The following is a 16998-nucleotide window of genomic DNA, read 5'->3' as shown; positions in this document are numbered from 1 at the left end:
TTGGCTATAAACTGGCATTCATAACGTCAGTAGAAACTGTTAATGCTAATCATTTGTGAGGTTTAGAGTTACCCTGGTCTGCTAGCTCAGAATTGTTAGAGGTTACAAGACTGTTGCCTCTCTATCAGAGGTTTTAAAGTGCTTTACACTGGGGATGCGCATTAAATTCGGTGTTTGACTTTGCTAAGTGACGTTTGGAGGGTAGGTTTTCACTCAGGAAACAGATCTATGAAGAACTGCTCAATCTAAGACTGTTTGCCTGATTTTGAGGTGTCATTTAGGCTAATGAGCATCTGATTGATTTTCCAGTTAGCGTCTAATGAGCAGATCTCTGGAGGCGGTACTTCAGATTTGGCCAATCGGGTCTTATTACCGTCACCCTGACAGTGCTGGAACGTGCTTGTTTTAGGAACATCGTAGTTCCCTTGTGGCTGGATTATCACACTTTAACTTCTTCACAGATCACACCAAACAATCAGTGGTTCTCGAAATGGTGCTCAAACCCATGTTATCTTCTCTACAGCCATATTTAACTTTGACTTAAGTGTTTCAGGGCTTTACAAGTCTAGTTTGTCCTTTTCTAAATCACATTTCTACAAACCGTTGTTTATCAGGGTTAATTATCTCTGTGTATAATCGAAAATTAGTTTTTCTTTTTCTGAGTTTGATGATTCACTAAATATTTGTGCTAATTTGAAGATTGCAAAGAGGCTCAGGTGTTTTTTTTTAAGGCAAATAGGTGTAGTGGGACAGCCTGGAGAACGGGAAAGAAGACGTGGGAGGGGGTGCGGGGGAGCGAGAGATTATCTGGAAGAAGAGAGCGAGCGTGTTGGAGAGGGAGAGAGAGCTGGAGAGGCAGAAGCTGGAGGAGGAGAGGAGGAACGCTGTGGGATACACGGTGTGGAGGCTGAGGGAGGGATTCCAGGAGAGAAAGGATAGAGAGGAGGATAGACTCAAAGGGACAAGCGCTGAGGGCGAGAAAGCAGCGCAGCCGGAGGTGATCTGGAAAAGACGAGAGGAGGAGGAGAAAGATAGGGATAGAGCTCGGCTTGGCGACAGTGGTCCCAAAATCATCTGGAGGAGGAGGGAAAGGGAGTGACAGGAAAAGATGCGGATGCAGATGTGTGACAGGACGTGAGGTGGCAGATCTAGACGTACGGTACTCCATGTACTTTATGTAATCTAGGTGCTAGATGGTGTACATCAGGTTCCCTTTTTATATATTGTATGAAATTAAGTGTTGAAGTTAAGTCTGGCCTCTAATAAAATCTGTATTAATGTATTTAAAAATATATATTATGCTATAAATTCATTAAAAAACATCATTATTCATGTATATAGTCATGTTATATTTAACTTTAACTTAAAATAAAACATTTAGCTGCACTTTAGCTTCAGATTTAGATTAGTATTGTATGCATAATTTCATTTTTTATCACAAAAATCGAATAGTTTCAAATCAAGTGACTTCCTAGGGGTCACGTACCCCTTGTTGAAGATCCCTGGTGTACATTTTTTTTAACACCTGGACTAAATTAAGTCTTTAAACCAAACGTTGAGAATTATGTTGATCGGCGCCAGTCTAATCATCACTGAGCGCAGCAGTTTGAATCATCATTAAATGATCCACATTCACTGGATCAGTACTTTTAGCATTTTCCATCCATCTCTTCCCGCTCTCTTCCTCTCTCACTCTATCGATCCGTCTGTCTGACGGAAGCCTCCTCTCTCAAAGTCTCAGCTGCAGCTAATAGGCTTTTTATGGGAGTCTGTCAGACAAGAGCTAGTAGAGTGGAGCCCAGCACATGCAAAGAGAAATGAGCAGGCACATAAACACACTCGCATGCGTATAAAACACGATAGTACTCTCTTTCACACATCCACCGGAAGGGATTGTGTCTGGAGCACTTATATATGACTAAACCAATAACTTCATGACAATCATACTATATTTAGTAATTCATAGTGTCCTGAGAAGCTCTATGCAGACTTGAGATCTGATGCAAGAACACTTTGTTACTTTTTTGCATATGTCTTTTCGTCTCTTTTCGCATCCTGTTTTTGATGCTTTCCGGACTGAACGGTCATCCCTCTGGTGCAATGATGAAGGAATCAGTAGATGCAGAGAAAAAGAGGACTATAAAAGACAAGGGAAGACAAGTTATCGATTGTGATAGAGCGACGTGGAGAGACAATTAAGCACGTTTAGTGGACACTGAGACGGCGGAGACATCATGGAGCTCGTCCCCAAAACCAAATACACGCCCTTCAGGAGCGACTCCTTCAGCTCAACAGAAGAGACGGCGTCCAATCCCTCTCTTCCTTCTTCTGCTCCTCTAACCCCACTAACCCCTCCCGGCATTCCTCCTTCTCTCTCCTCCTCCTCCCTCACTCCTATCCTCCCTCCTTCGTCTCCACGGCAGGCTGAGAACAGCCCCACCACCCTTTGCTCCTTCTTCCCCAGGATGGGAGCCCTGCGGCTGGGGGTGTCTTCCACTCTGCTCCCAGGCCTGAAGGCCTCCAGCAGGCTGGCTAACGTGCCAGGTGGTCAGGGAGGTTTGGGAGACCCTCCGGAAGACACTGGGAACTCCGCCACCAACTCTTCTTCTCTTCCTCCTCCTCTTCCCCTCCTTTCTCTAACAGCCCCATCTCCTCCTCCTCGTCCCCCACAGGATATGAACCGGCTGGGCGGGGCCTCGCGGAGGGCCCGTGTGGAAGGGGGCCAGCTCGGCGGCGATGAGTGGACGCGGCATGGCTCCTTCGTCAACAAGCCCACCCGAGGCTGGCTCCACTCGGACAACGTGGTCAGCACCAGTGGAGTCTCCTACACTGTCAGGGTAAGATGCATGTCTGTTCGTCCATCCAGTTTTGTGTTTGTCTTCCCACCTCTGGTTTCTTTTCTGGTTGTTATTTCCCTTTTTACCTTTATGTTGATTTACATCTCCAAACATATTAAGCTCTGCAGCATAATTTGTCCTACACTGTTTGGGTTGCAGCAACTTTTTGAGAAGAAGTGTGATCTCACAAGCACAGTTATGTAATCTTTCAAGTAACTAGTAAAGTAACCCATTACTTTTAAATTTACAATAAAAATGTCTGAGTTACTTACTAAGTAACATACTACCCATTTATTCACTGACAGCTCTTCTTGACTTGCGTCTTTCATCAGACCAAGGCTCATTCCTAGTTTTACCTGATCTTAGTGCTGCATTCAGGACTATGGATCGACATATCGATTACAAAACTATACAGGTTTAGATCAGAGGTCTCAAACTCAATTCCTGGAGGGCCGCAGCTCTGCAGAGTTTAGCTCCAACCAGCTCCAGCTCACACCTGCTTGGAGTTTCTAGTAATCCTGAAGACCTTGATTAGCTGGATCAGGTGTGTTTGATTAGGGTTGGAGGGAAAATGTGCAGAGCTGTGGCTCTCCAGGAATTGAGTTTGAGACCAATGGTTTAGATTCTACCTGTCTGACCATTACCACTTTTATTATTGGTTATTTAAATGGGAAATCATCTCAGTTAACACCAGTAAATTATGGAGTGCCCCAAGGATCTGTCTTAGGCCCTCTGTTATTTTCAATACACATGTTGCTGCCCCTTAGTAATATTATTAGGAAATATGGGATTAGTTTTCATTGTTATGCTGATTAGTATCAGACCAAGGCTGCATCTCATTTCTAGTTTTACTTGATCTTAGTGCTGCGTTTGACACTATAGATCATGACACTCATAGATTGATTACAAAACTATTCAAGGGCAGGCATTAAGATGGTTTAGATCCTACCTGTCTGACTGTTACCACTTTGTTTAATTAAATTGGGAATTATCTTAATTAACGCCAGTAAATTATGGAGTGCCTCAAGGATCTGTCTTAGGCCCTCTGCTATTTTCAATATACATGTTGCTGCCCCTGGGTAATATTATTAGAAAGTATGGTATTCATTTCCATTGTTATGCTGAAGATACTCAACTATTAAAAATAAGACAGACAAAGAAATCTTTTGGGACAAGAAAATATACTTTTTCAGTTTGTTTTCCCATTTATTAACTATTAGCTCTTCTTTTTTAATGAACAGCATTTGTATTTAAATTTAGTTTACTTCAAAAACATATCACAATTCACAGTTCAAAAGAACTATGTACAAACAGATGCCATGAAGCCGTCTACTTGTACAGAGAAAGAGGAAGAAAATTAGAAGAAATACTGTCAGCTCTTCTTGACTTGCTTCTTGAATTAGACCAAGGCTGCATCTCATTACTTGTTTTACTTGATCTTAGTGCTGTGTTCGACACTATAGATCATGACATACCTATAGTTCGATTACAAAACTATACGGGTATTCAAAGGCAGGCTTTAAGATGACTTAGATTCTACCTGCCGACCGTTACCACTTTGTTTTAATTAAATGGGGAATTATCTCAATTAACACTGGTAAAGCATGGAGTGCCTCAAGGATCTGTCTTAGGCCCTTTGCTATTTTCAATATGCATGTTACTGCCCCTGGGTAATATTATTAGAAAATAAGGGATTAATTTCCATTGTTATGCTGAAGATACTCAACTATATATTAAATATAAAATGACAAAGAAATCTTTTGGGACAATAAAATATACTTTTTCAGTTTGTTTTCCTCTTTATTCACTGTCAGCTCTTCTTTTTTTAATGAACAACATTTTTATTCAGATTTAGTTCACTTCAAAAACATATCACAATTCACAGTTCAAAAGATCTATGTACAAACAGATGCCATGAAGTGGCCCACTTGTACAGAGAAAGAGGAAGAAAATTATAATACTGTCAGCTCTTCTTGACTTGCTTCTTGAATTAGATCAAGGCTGCATCTCATTACTTGTTTTACTTGATCTTAGTGCTACGTTCGACACTATAGATCATGACATACCTATAGTTCGATTACATAACTTTACGGGTATTCAAAGGCAGGCTTTATGATGGTTTATATCCTACCTGTCCGACTATTACCACTTTGTTTAATTAAATGGAGAATTATCTCAATTAACGCTGGTAAAGTATGGAGTGCCTCAAGGATCTGTCTTAGGCCCTTTGCTATTTTCAATATGCATGTTACTGCCCCTGGGTAATATTATAAGAAAATATGGGATAAATTTCAATTGTTATGCTGAAGATACTCAACTATATATTAAATATAAAATGGACAAGAAAATATACTTTTTTCAGTTTGTTTTCCTATTTATTCACTGTCAGCTCTTCTTTTTTAATGAACAACATTTTTATTCAGATTTAGTTCACTTCAAAAACATATCACAATTCACAGTTCAAAAGATCTATGTACAAACAGATGCCATGAAGCTGTCCACTTGTACAGAGAAAGAGGAAGATAATTAGAAGAAATACTGTCAGCTCCTCTTCTTAGAAAATATGGGATTTCATTTGTTATGCTGATGAAACTCAACCATAAGTTAAATATAAAATGGACAAAGAAATCTTTTGGGACAAGAAAATATCTGACTTGCTTTCTCAAATTGTTTTCCCCATTCATTCAGCTCTTCTTGAATTGCTTCTTGCATCAGACCAAGGCTACTTGTTTTACTTGATCTTAGTGCTGTATTCAACACTATATAGATCAGGATTCAAGGGCAGACTTTCAGATGGTTTATTATTTTGTTTCCATTTTATTTTATTATTTTATTTCATTATATTTAATTTATTTTAATGTAATTTTTTTCATTTATTTTATTTTTATTATATATATATATATATATATATATATATATATATATATATATATATATATATGTATGTATATATATGTATGTGTATATGTGTGTATATATATATATATTCGTTTTATTTTAATTTGATTTTTCCATTTTATTGTATTATTTTCTTCATTTTATTTTTCCATTTTATTTTAATTTCATTATATATTTTTTTATTTTATTTCATTTTTTCATTTCATTTTATTTTTTCATTTCATGTTTTCATTTTAGTTTTATTTTATTATATTTGTTTCATTTTATTGTATTCCATTTCATTTATTTTATTTTTATTTATTTGTTTCATTATTTTTATTTATTTTATTTTATTTTATTTTATTTTATTCATTTTCTATTTTCATTTTCATTTAAGATGGTTTAGATCCTACCTGTCTGACCATTACCACTGTTTATTTAAACGGAAAATCATCTCAATTAACGCTGGTAAAGTATGGAGTGCTCCAAGGATCAGTCTTAGGCCCTCTGCTATTATCAATACACAGGTTGCTGCCCTTTGGTAATATTATTAGAAAATATGGGATTAGTTTCCACTGTTATGCTGATGATACTCAACAATATATTAAATATAAAACGGACAAAAAATCTCATAGACCATTAAACCAGGGACCCAAGTCATACATGGGATCCAGAATATCATAGAGACTATTTTGTAGTTACATTTTTAGGCTACTACTACTACTACATCTACTAAAAATAATAACTTATTGAAACAGCTGTGCATGTAAAGTGGACTGAAATTATTTATTACTTTGTTCTTGTAATGATACAGAAGTAGACATTATAATGATGCATATCATTATCATTTTTATTATTATGCCTTAATGTCCAAGCAGCGAAAGGATTTTTTTTTTTTTTTTTTTTTTTACAAAAATAATGCAGCCCTAATGTTGCTATAAATGTTGGTTAAAAACTTAGAGTTCTGCTGTTTTTTAATTCTCTTAGCGAGTCCATTTTAGTCCAAGTCCATTTTGTCTGCTTAATGGATTGTTTTCTTTAATGTGTGGCATTTTCAGATAAATCCAAGTCTACGGGCAGGAACTACATTGAGAACTGCTTTATTTGATTAGTGCTTCGTAATTAGAGCATCAGTTCTCATAAAACACGTACACACACGCACTTAACCACATGCACTACAGCTGCCTGGCCAACTCAATAATCGTGACACAAAGCAACTCTGCAACACTTAACCGTATTCTGTGCTTTGTATTGTGGTTGAAGGGCTAGCACAGGAAGTGCTGTGACTGAAGGTTTGTCTTCTTTGTCTTTGCTGCAGTATATGGGCTGCGTGGAGGTGCTGCAGTCAATGAGAGCACTGGACTTCAACACCAGAACTCAGGTTACCAGGTAACACACACACACACACACACACACACACACACACACACACACACACACACACACACACATATTCAATCTCGCTTGCACTTCCTCTCATATTCGCTCAAATATCCAGTGTATGTATATCCACAGCGTCCCACAGGAGTGATTTAATCGTACATTCTCTCCACATCCTAATGCACATGTGCACTAACATACACACTCTCTTGCACGGGTCCAGTTAAAAGCCCCTCCTCTGATGAAAAATTCATGTTGCTCTCTCATAGAGTGTGACAGAAAGAGAGCACAAGAGGGAAATACTAAACTAATGAACCTACACAATCATCTTCTCATTCTCAGCCATTTAGTTTCTTCCGTTCTCACGCTTTTTTGAATAATACGCATCTATGAAGTGTTAGACCACAGTATCTGCAAAATGCAACACGTCCTGCACTGAAATGCTGTGCTTTTGTATGCAAGAAAGAGAACAGGGAAGAAGGGAAGGCGTTTTAATGGCATCAGCCCTGCTGTGTAACCATAAAGTCTTATAATAGAATCCTCTGGAACCCTCGTGGTTTCCTCCCTTTTCTGTGTGTTCGTGTGTGTGTGTTTGTTAATGGATGTTACACACATTTGCTTCTCAATATTGACACTAGCAGCTGCTCGATAAACTGTTTTCATGCATAATCCTCAATTTCGCTGGAGGGTGAAATGCATTCAAGGAAAAAACATTAGGAAGGGTGTGCGCGAGTTATTATAGGTTGAAAAAATTTGACCTGTCTTTATTTAGTTTTTCTATGTTTTAAATTGTATTTTATTTTTTAATCAACAATACACAGAAAGAAAGTATTTTATTTTATTTATTTAATTTATTAATTTATTTTTTAATTTAAATATTAATTTATTTTTTTGTGGGTGACCCAATATAGTGGTTGTTGTTAGTGAATCAAACAACCACTTTTTGTTTAATTGGCAGACTTTTTTATTTTTTATGACATACACTGATAGTCAGGCTTCAGATTTAGAATAAATCAGACCATTCATTCGGTCAATCAGATTTAGAATCAGTTACACCGTTGATTTAAAACAAATCTCTGTAATTTTGTAGCATTTTTGTTTATATTTTAGTGAATGTTTACAGTTGAGGTCAAAAGTTTTCATACACCTTCCAGAATCTGCAAACTGTTAATTATTTAACCAAAATAACTATGCATGCTATTTTTTTTTATTTAGGACTGACCTGAATTAGATATTTCAGATAAAAGATGTTTAGATATAGTCCACAAGAGAAAATAATAGTTCATAAAAAGGACCCCGTTTAAAAGTTTACATACACTTAATTTCTTAATACTGTGTTGTTACCTAAATGATGCATAGCTGTTTTGTGTTTTATTTTGTTTAGTGATAGTTGTTCATGAGTCCCTTGTTTGTCCTGAACAGTTAAACTGCTCGCTGTTCTTCAGAATTGTTTTGTTAAAATTTAAAATTTGTCAAAAAAAATTTCAGCATTTTCGTGTATTTGAACCTTTTTTAACAATGACTGTATGATTTTAAGGTCCGTCTTTTCACACTTAGGACAACTGAGGGACTCATACGCAACTATTACAGAAGGTTCAAATGCTCACTGATGCTCCGGAAGGAAACACAATGCATTAAGAGCCAGGGGTGAAAACTTTTGAACAGAATGGAGATGTGTACATTTTTCTTATTTTGCCTAAATATCTTTTTTTTTTTTTTCATTTAGTACTGCACTTCAGGAGATACTTACATGTTTCTCAGAAGACAAAATAAGTTAAATTTACCCTGATCTTCAAATACAAAAAGTTTTCACCCCTTGGCTTTTAATGCATTGTGTTTCCTTTTAAAGCACCAGTGAGCATTTGAACCTTCTGTAATAGTTGCATATGAGTCCCTCAGTTGTCCTCAGTGTGAAAAGATGGCTCTCAAAATCATTCAGTCATTGCTGGAAAGGGTCCAAAAACACAAAAATGCTGAAAACTCAAGAATTTGTGGGACCTGAAGGATTTTTCTAAAGAAAAGCAGGCAGTTTAACTGTTCAGCACAAACAAGGGACTCATGAACAACTATAACTAAACAAAAAAGAAAGAAAAAAACAGTGGATCATTCAGGTAACAGCACAGTATTAAGAATCAGGTGTATGTAAACTTTTGGGTTATTTTTAAAAATTATTACTTTATTGCTATAAACTATTTTCTCTTGTAGACTATGTAAATATCTTCTATGTGAAATATCTTATTCAGATCAGTACTAAATAAAAAATAGCATGCATTTTGTATGATCCCTCTTATTTTAGTATTTATTTATATTTTTCACAGTCTTCATAATTCATAATAGATTTTAACAATAATAATCTTGGTGTTTTTGTTTGCATGTCTGCCTGCTTGCATGTGTAAGATGGCAGGAAGTGTAATGACTGGAGCATGTGTCTAATGTAATAGTCCCTCGGCCATATGAAATTTGGGAACGCATGAAAAGGACTGTAATGGAAACTCTCATCTAACAATCTGATTATGTTCTCCTCACAATCTGCACCCTGCATGTGTGTACATTTATAACCGTTTGTTTTGTATTTCAGGGAGGCAATATCAGTGGTGTGTGAGGCAGTACCAGGTGCCAAAGGAGCTCAGCGAAGGAGAAAGGTAGTCAACGCTTTATCTTATCTTAGTTTCACAGACACAGACTTTCAGCCTCGCAATATTTCTGCACTTTTGTTAGTTTCAGGTACGGCTCACAAACCTCACAATGTTCTAGGAAGGCCTGACCGGTTTCCAGTAAAATGCTGCTGTGTTTCGTTTAACACACATTCACACGTGTTTGCTCAAGTGTTGTGTCTCGGCTGGTCAGACTGTGGTATTTGGTTTACGGCTGGTTTCAGAGGTTGTGGAGTGCAAGACCTCTTTCGATTTGCTTATAGGGTTTGTGTGTGTGAGCGAGGAGCCAAAGTCTGCCCTGGTTATATGATCAACACAGGCCTGTTTCACACAGCATTTATGAATAGTGTGTTAAGCGAAGCATCAGCGTTACTGCAGCACCCGGCTTGTACTATGCTTTCACATTGACCGCATTGCTACGGTGGCTCTGTACAGAAAATTAAATGATTTCTGTTTACCAAAAATGAAAATTCTGTCATTAATTGACTTTGGAACACAAATTAAGGTATTTTTGATGAAATCCAAGAGCTTTCTGACCCTACAAATACAGCAACACAGATTTGTCCAAGTCCCAGAAAGGTAGTAAGGACATCGTTAAAATAGTTCATGTGACATCAGTGATTTAACCTGAATTTTATGAAGCTACAAGGATATTTTTTGTGTGCAAAGAAAACAAAATAATGACTTTATTCAACAATTTCTTTTCACAGACTATTTTAACAATGTCCTTAGTACCTTTCTGGGCCTTAAACGTGTCAGATGGGTCGCTGTCTATGCAGGATCAGAAAGCTCTCGGTTTTTATCAAAAATATATTAATTGTGTTTTGAAGATAAACGAAGGTCTTACAGGTTTGGAACAACATGAGGGTGAGTAACTAATGATAGAATTTTCATTTTTGGGTGAAGTATCCCTTTAGGTTTTTCTTTAATTACAATTTTTAATTAGAAAGTGTTATTGTAGTATGCCAAGTCTATTAGAAGGGGGTCATTAAAATAGTAATTTATTTACAAACAATAAAACCAAACCACAAAGTGTAACCTTAAATTATCTGGATTCAGGCAGATTTACTGAATAGTAAGTGTTTATGTTGCTGTTATTGCATGTAGAACTTGTTTTTTTGGTTTATTTTCACATAGATACCTCATTTACAGCTACACTAAGTTTTTGACTTAGAGGGGTCATATGACGTTGTGTATTTGGTGCAGTGCAATGTGTTTATGTGGTTTGAGGTTCAAAAAACATTATTTTCCACATACTGTACATTATTGTTTCTCCTCTCTGCCCCGCGTTTCTGAAATGCGTCGATTTTTACAAAACTCATCGCTCTAAAGCAATGTAGGCTATTCTCCCAGGTTCAGGAAACAGTCCTCCGAAAAATAGGCTGCACACACTCAAATATTTGCATTGTACGGTTTTGGAACAGTGTTGTATACAACTTAACCACTGATTTCTAGTTGTGTACTCATTTGGAAGACCAAAAAAAATCCTTTCGATTTCACAACGAAACACACAGCATCTCCACAACATGGCAACTACAACAATAAGAATAAAAGTTACACCTTTTTCCATTGTGTATACATTTGGGCGGTATTATGCAAATCTTGCCACACCGTGACATAGGCGAGTCTTAACTTATATGAAGAATATCTCTTTGGGTTTGAGACTTTAATCTTTGTAACTTTACAGATCTTATATATGCACAAAAAACTTGTAACACTCCAAAGACAAAGGAAAATATATGACCCCTTTAAAAAAAAGCATAAGCTCTTATGCTCAACATAGCTGCATTTATTTCACCAAAAATACAGTAAAACATTAATATTGTGGAATATTACGGTTTTTATGACCATTTTTTTAAATAGATTACAGTGCAATTTATTCCTGTAATGGCAAAGTTGATTTTTCAGCAGCCATTACTCCAGTCTTCAGTGTCACATGATTCTTCAGAAGCATTTCTTATTATTAGCAACTTAATATTTAATATATATATATATATATATTAGGGGTGGGCATAGATTAATTTTTTTAATCTAGATTAAATATTGGAATTAATCTAGATTAATCTAGATTAAAATGGCTAATTTGAATTCTGCTGAAGGCATTCAGAATATGTGTGCTACCCAAATAATGACTAAAAGTAAGTCTTCGAGAACGGGCCAAGTGGCGCATTAGATCAGGCGCTCATCTCCTGTTTCCAAAATGCATCACAAACTGCTTGACAATTGCATTTACAACATAATTACCTATACAAACTTGTGTAACCAAGTACTTGTGCGCAAAAGGCTGCACGACGTGCGTGTTGCCGTTAAATACACAGACGTGCACGGGCATGGATTTCTGCGTACATAGTCTTCCATTAAACTGCGTTGCTTTTAGAAGCGTCAATTCAGTTGTTGCATATAGTTTAATGTCTTTATTTCGGGATTATCAAAGTAAATTATAACTCACGTGCCCCAGTAAAAAGGGTCTAGCAACGCACCTGCCCTGAAGCGGCTTCATAACTGCATCAATGTCAGCACGTCTCATTTGATGTGGTAATTTCACAGAAGTTGAAGACTCGTTCTCGCCCCCTACAGTGCAATTCGACTAGGTATACGTCATCCGCGCTAAAATATCAAGGTGAAAGTCATCATATCTTGCGTAGTTTAGACCCAGCTCCCAACCCAACTTTGAGAATAGATTAACGGCGATATTTTTTTTTATCGCCCGATAAGAGTCCCACGTTAACGCAGCACGTTAACGCCGATAACGGCCCACCACTAATATATATATATATATATATATATATATATATATATATATATACTTTTATTTTCAGGTTTGACCAATTTAATGAATTATTCATTTCTTTAAAAAAACAAAAAAACATCTGTCCCTAAACTTTAAGCACTGAAAAAATGTGAGACTAAAGGCCAAAAAATACGTATGTTTTTACTACCAATGTAACAATATTATCAATATCATGATGACACAATAGTAGAACTGTCTCAATATTATTGTGGTCACATGATGATATGCTTTGGCACAGTATCTAACAAACTAAAACCGAAAGCGCAATATGGGATAAATCCCTTCATCAAGTCTGTTTTTGCTGCACGTTTCAAAGTGAAGTGTGCACTTTGTTTAGGCGATCAGCTCATGATCCGGTGTTTTCCGCACCTCAGAACAGCTCAGTTCACAGTTAATGCAGAGAACTTGTTTATTTCATGTGCTTTCATGTGCGTTTGGGAACGCAACGCCATCAGTTATGGTTTATTTTCACAAGATTTGTAGTGAGACACATTTTCGTAAGCTTGTTTTCATCAAAATAGAAGCTCTACTGCCGTTCCCGTCAAAAAGAAAGCTTAAAAGTGCAGTATGAATTGCTAACAGCAAGTGGTTTAAATGGATAAGGTTATTGCAGTCCAAATTCAAAATATCTCTTTCAAGTGTAAAAATTAGAAAAGAAGTATTGTAATTTCCCTTCTGTAGTATAACGCAAAAATAACATACCTATGAAATATTTCAAGATGAAGCTTTCGAGAGCTTGCATTTGCACACGTCATCAAATTGAGTATTTTGAAAGGCTAAGGTGAAACAGGTCAGACTAGACAGACTTAACTATTTAAAATGTTCTCTGTTTCCTGTTAAAACCTCTTTTCATAAAATATTAAGGTTTCATCTTTTGATCATGAAATATTTAGCGTTGTTCTTTTTTGGATCTGACGTAATTAATGGAGTGTCTCTGTTCCTGTCTCTTTGCAGCCCTCTTCTCGCTGTCTCTCCTCCATCTTAGGGAAGAGTAATCTCCAGTTTGCTGGAATGACAATCAGCCTCACCGTGTCGACCAGCAGTCTCAACCTACTGGCAGTCGACTGCAAACAGGTTAGAGTCACGCATGCACACAAACATGAATACACTGCCTTCTTTCCTTTCCTGTGTGAAATTCACCGCTACCCACAGCTAATGATGAAAGCATCCTGCATTATGCAGGCGCTTTTCACAGCAGGACGGGATGGACTGAATTATGCTATCTCTTCCTCTGAATAAAATATTTCTCAGTATGTCTAAAAAGTGAAGTTTGCCATTTTTACGATGCTTGAAATACTTTTTCACATCCTAGTTGTGTTATGTGTAGAGACAGCCAGAAGCAAGCTGTTTAAGTAGGTTAATTTTCCTTTTAATTCCTTTTAATTTGCCTTGCCTTACCATCACAGTTACTGAATTTAAATAAAAGTGTTAATTAAATATGATAAAATATAAATATTAGATGAAAAACATATTTCAGTTAGTTGCCAAGGCAACATTTCTAATTCTTATTTAGTTTAAGCTGAACCACTAAATAAATACATCAATAAAATAAAACTTAGAAATAAACAGAAATAAAAATAATTTTAATTAGTAATATCTTTAAAAAAACATAATGAAATTACAAAAAAAAACTTACTAAAACCTAGATGAAAAAACAAAATAAAATATAATGTAATATAATATAATATAATATAATATAATAATGATATAAAAACAATACTAAAACAGCTAACTATTTTTGATCAGATCACCCAAGATGGATGTCAGGAGAAAATGGGGTCTTTTATTTTATTTTATATATTTTTTGTGGATCTAAAATTGGAAATATATTAGTATTTTATACTAAATAATATTTTATAAAATTTTATATTTAGTATAAAATAAAATAAAATAAATTAAAAATATTAGATGAAAAACATATTTCAGTTTATTTCTAATAGTTTTATTTCTGTAGTTTAAGCTGAAGCACTAAATAATTAAATTAATAAGTTAAAACTAAAACAATAAAAAGAAAAAGAAGAAATAAAGAAGATAAAATAAAAATGTTTTACCTAAATAATAATATATTTAAAAAACACACAGCAAAATACATATACATATTTAAATACATGTTTAACTAAAACTTCAATGAAGATATCAAAACAAAATATATAGTAAATATAATATAATACTAAAACAGCTGACTATTTTTGATTCGATCTCTCAAGGTGGATGTCAGGAGAAGTTATCAGTTATTTCAGTTATTGACATAAAATAAACTATTTAACTAAAAGGGTTAATTGAAATAATAAAATAAAATAAAAATATTAGATGAAAAACCTATTTTAGTTAGTTTCCAAGGCAGCATTTCTAATTCTCATTTAGTTTACGCTACAACACTGAATAAATTAATAAATTAAAACAGAAATAAAATATATTATAAAATAATTTTAAACTAAATAGTAATATATTTAAAAATCACACACAAAAAACTAATTTCTGAAAAACTAACTTCAATGAAAATATCAAAATATATAATATAATATAATATAATATAATGCTAAAACAGCTGAATATTTTTGATCCAATCATTTAAGATGAATGTCAGGTGAAAATGGGGTCTTAAATTATTTTATTTTATTATTTTTATATTTGTGTGTGTGTGTATCTAAAAGTGGAAATATAAGTAGCCTGCATTGGGTCTTTCAAGGGTCTAATCTTGAAATTTGTTGGCGCTTAACTAAACAAGTGTGTTACCCAGAGGTCCGATAGATTATGTAAAGTTGGCGTATTCAACAGGAGCAGATATCCTCTGGCTTGTTTACAGCTGCACCACAGGACTTTTTTTTTGCTTGCTAATAATTCTCCAGTTATATGCCAGTGTGTTTTGCATTAGCGCAGTGAGGTTTATCAGCGTTTGGGCTGCTCAGCAGGCAGCTGACTGGAGCCCAGAATAGGGCCTGGACTAATTGCCCTGCTGATATGTGTTTATCTTAATGAATCTAAACCATGCAGAATTACTGCACACAACTGCTCTGTTCCTCTATGTTAGACCACAGTCTCACCACATCATCTCTCCCCTTGTCTCCCTCTCTGTCCATCCTTTACTTTCACTTGTCCTCTGTCACTTCCATGTTTACTCATTCTTCATCTCATGCCCACTGCACTTTTTTGTCTTTTTTTGTCACATTGTCCTTTTCTCCATCCCTCTCTCCTTACAGATTATCGCCAACCATCACATGCAGTCCATCTCTTTTGCATCAGGAGGAGATCCAGTGAGTCACAATCTGTCTCTCAATGTCTCTTTCTACTTCTCTTTCTGTCTTTACTAGGGATGTTCATCATTGGTTGCAGATTGCCGTTGTTAATTTCATCGATTACGCTTATCAGTGGTTAATTTAATCAACTGAAGCACAAATCCATTTAGCTATTAGCCGAGCTGATGGCCCTGCAAAGCCAGAGTCCACAACAAACAAGTGCCTTCGGATCGCCTCTACAAATTAAATGCTGAATGTAATCGTTGTTAAAGCATTGCTTTTTAAATAATGATTACGTTCAAGAACCTTGATAGTGTATTGAAGTACAACGTGACAGCAGTTGGGATGTGCAAATCGACATATTTTCAAAATCAGTTAGTTGTTGGTTTGCCTGAGCATCTAGTTGACTATTATTATTATTATTATTATTATTATAAAATTTTAATTAAATCGTAAATTAATTATGACTATTAATGTAATTCATTAATTTATTGATTAATAAATAGCATAATATAAAATGTTACATTTGATCATTTTTAATTTTAAATAATTGGTAATTACAATCTAATATATAAATTCTTCATTTAAATGTATTTAATATTAAATATATATATATACATTAGCATTTTATTTAGACACACACACACACACACACACACACACACACACACAAAATGTTAGAAAGAGTTATGATAAGTTGTTGTAGTTAATTATGATTATTGATGTGATATGATTATTACTTATTAATAAATGAATAATATAAAATGTTTATTGCATTTATTGATTAATAAATTTTAGAACAATTGAAAATCAATAATTGAATTAGAAAATAAATTGAATGTGTATACAAATTATTTAATATTTATATATAATTATATATATAATATAATATAATATTAAATATTAATTATTAAATAATTAATCATTTAACTTAATAATTTAAATTTAAATTAATTTATATATATATATATATATATATATATTTTATAAAGTTATAATAAGTTAATTATTAATGTAATTAATTTAATTATTAATTAATAAATAGAATAATACAATTGTAAATTACAATTATTGATTAATAAATCATATTTTTTTGAATACATGTCAAATTTAACTTAATTGAACAATTACAAAATTAATAATTTTATAATTCAAATGTATAACATATTAATATATTATATATTCATATAAATTAATTTAATATTAAATATAAATACATTTGC

The 16998-nt window shown here is 34.6% G+C and overlaps 1 protein-coding gene across 4 annotated transcripts in view; it reads left to right on the top strand.

The window, feature by feature from the left end:
* Positions 1–16998, top strand: part of shc1 (SHC (Src homology 2 domain containing) transforming protein 1) — a 50082-nt gene that overhangs the window by 21853 nt on the left and 11231 nt on the right. For 2 of the 4 annotated variants that reach the window (XM_073846560.1, XM_073846561.1), the window contains 5 exons: positions 2673–2837; positions 7033–7103; positions 9673–9736; positions 13494–13613; positions 15740–15793. In XM_073846560.1, coding sequence (XP_073702661.1) covers positions 2673–2837; positions 7033–7103; positions 9673–9736; positions 13494–13613; positions 15740–15793 — 474 coding nt within the window. Of the gene's footprint in view, positions 1–159; positions 2838–7032; positions 7104–9672; positions 9737–13493; positions 13614–15739; positions 15794–16998 lie in introns of those variants that run through there. The other 2 variants (XM_073846559.1, XM_073846562.1) reach the window with 2 other exon arrangements.

Source organism: Garra rufa, chromosome 9 (genome assembly GCF_049309525.1).
Source record: "Garra rufa chromosome 9, GarRuf1.0, whole genome shotgun sequence".
Classification (NCBI taxonomy): Eukaryota; Metazoa; Chordata; class Actinopteri; order Cypriniformes; family Cyprinidae; genus Garra; species Garra rufa.
Note: the sequence above shows the minus strand (reverse complement) of the source record. Positions and strands in the feature narration are given on the sequence as shown.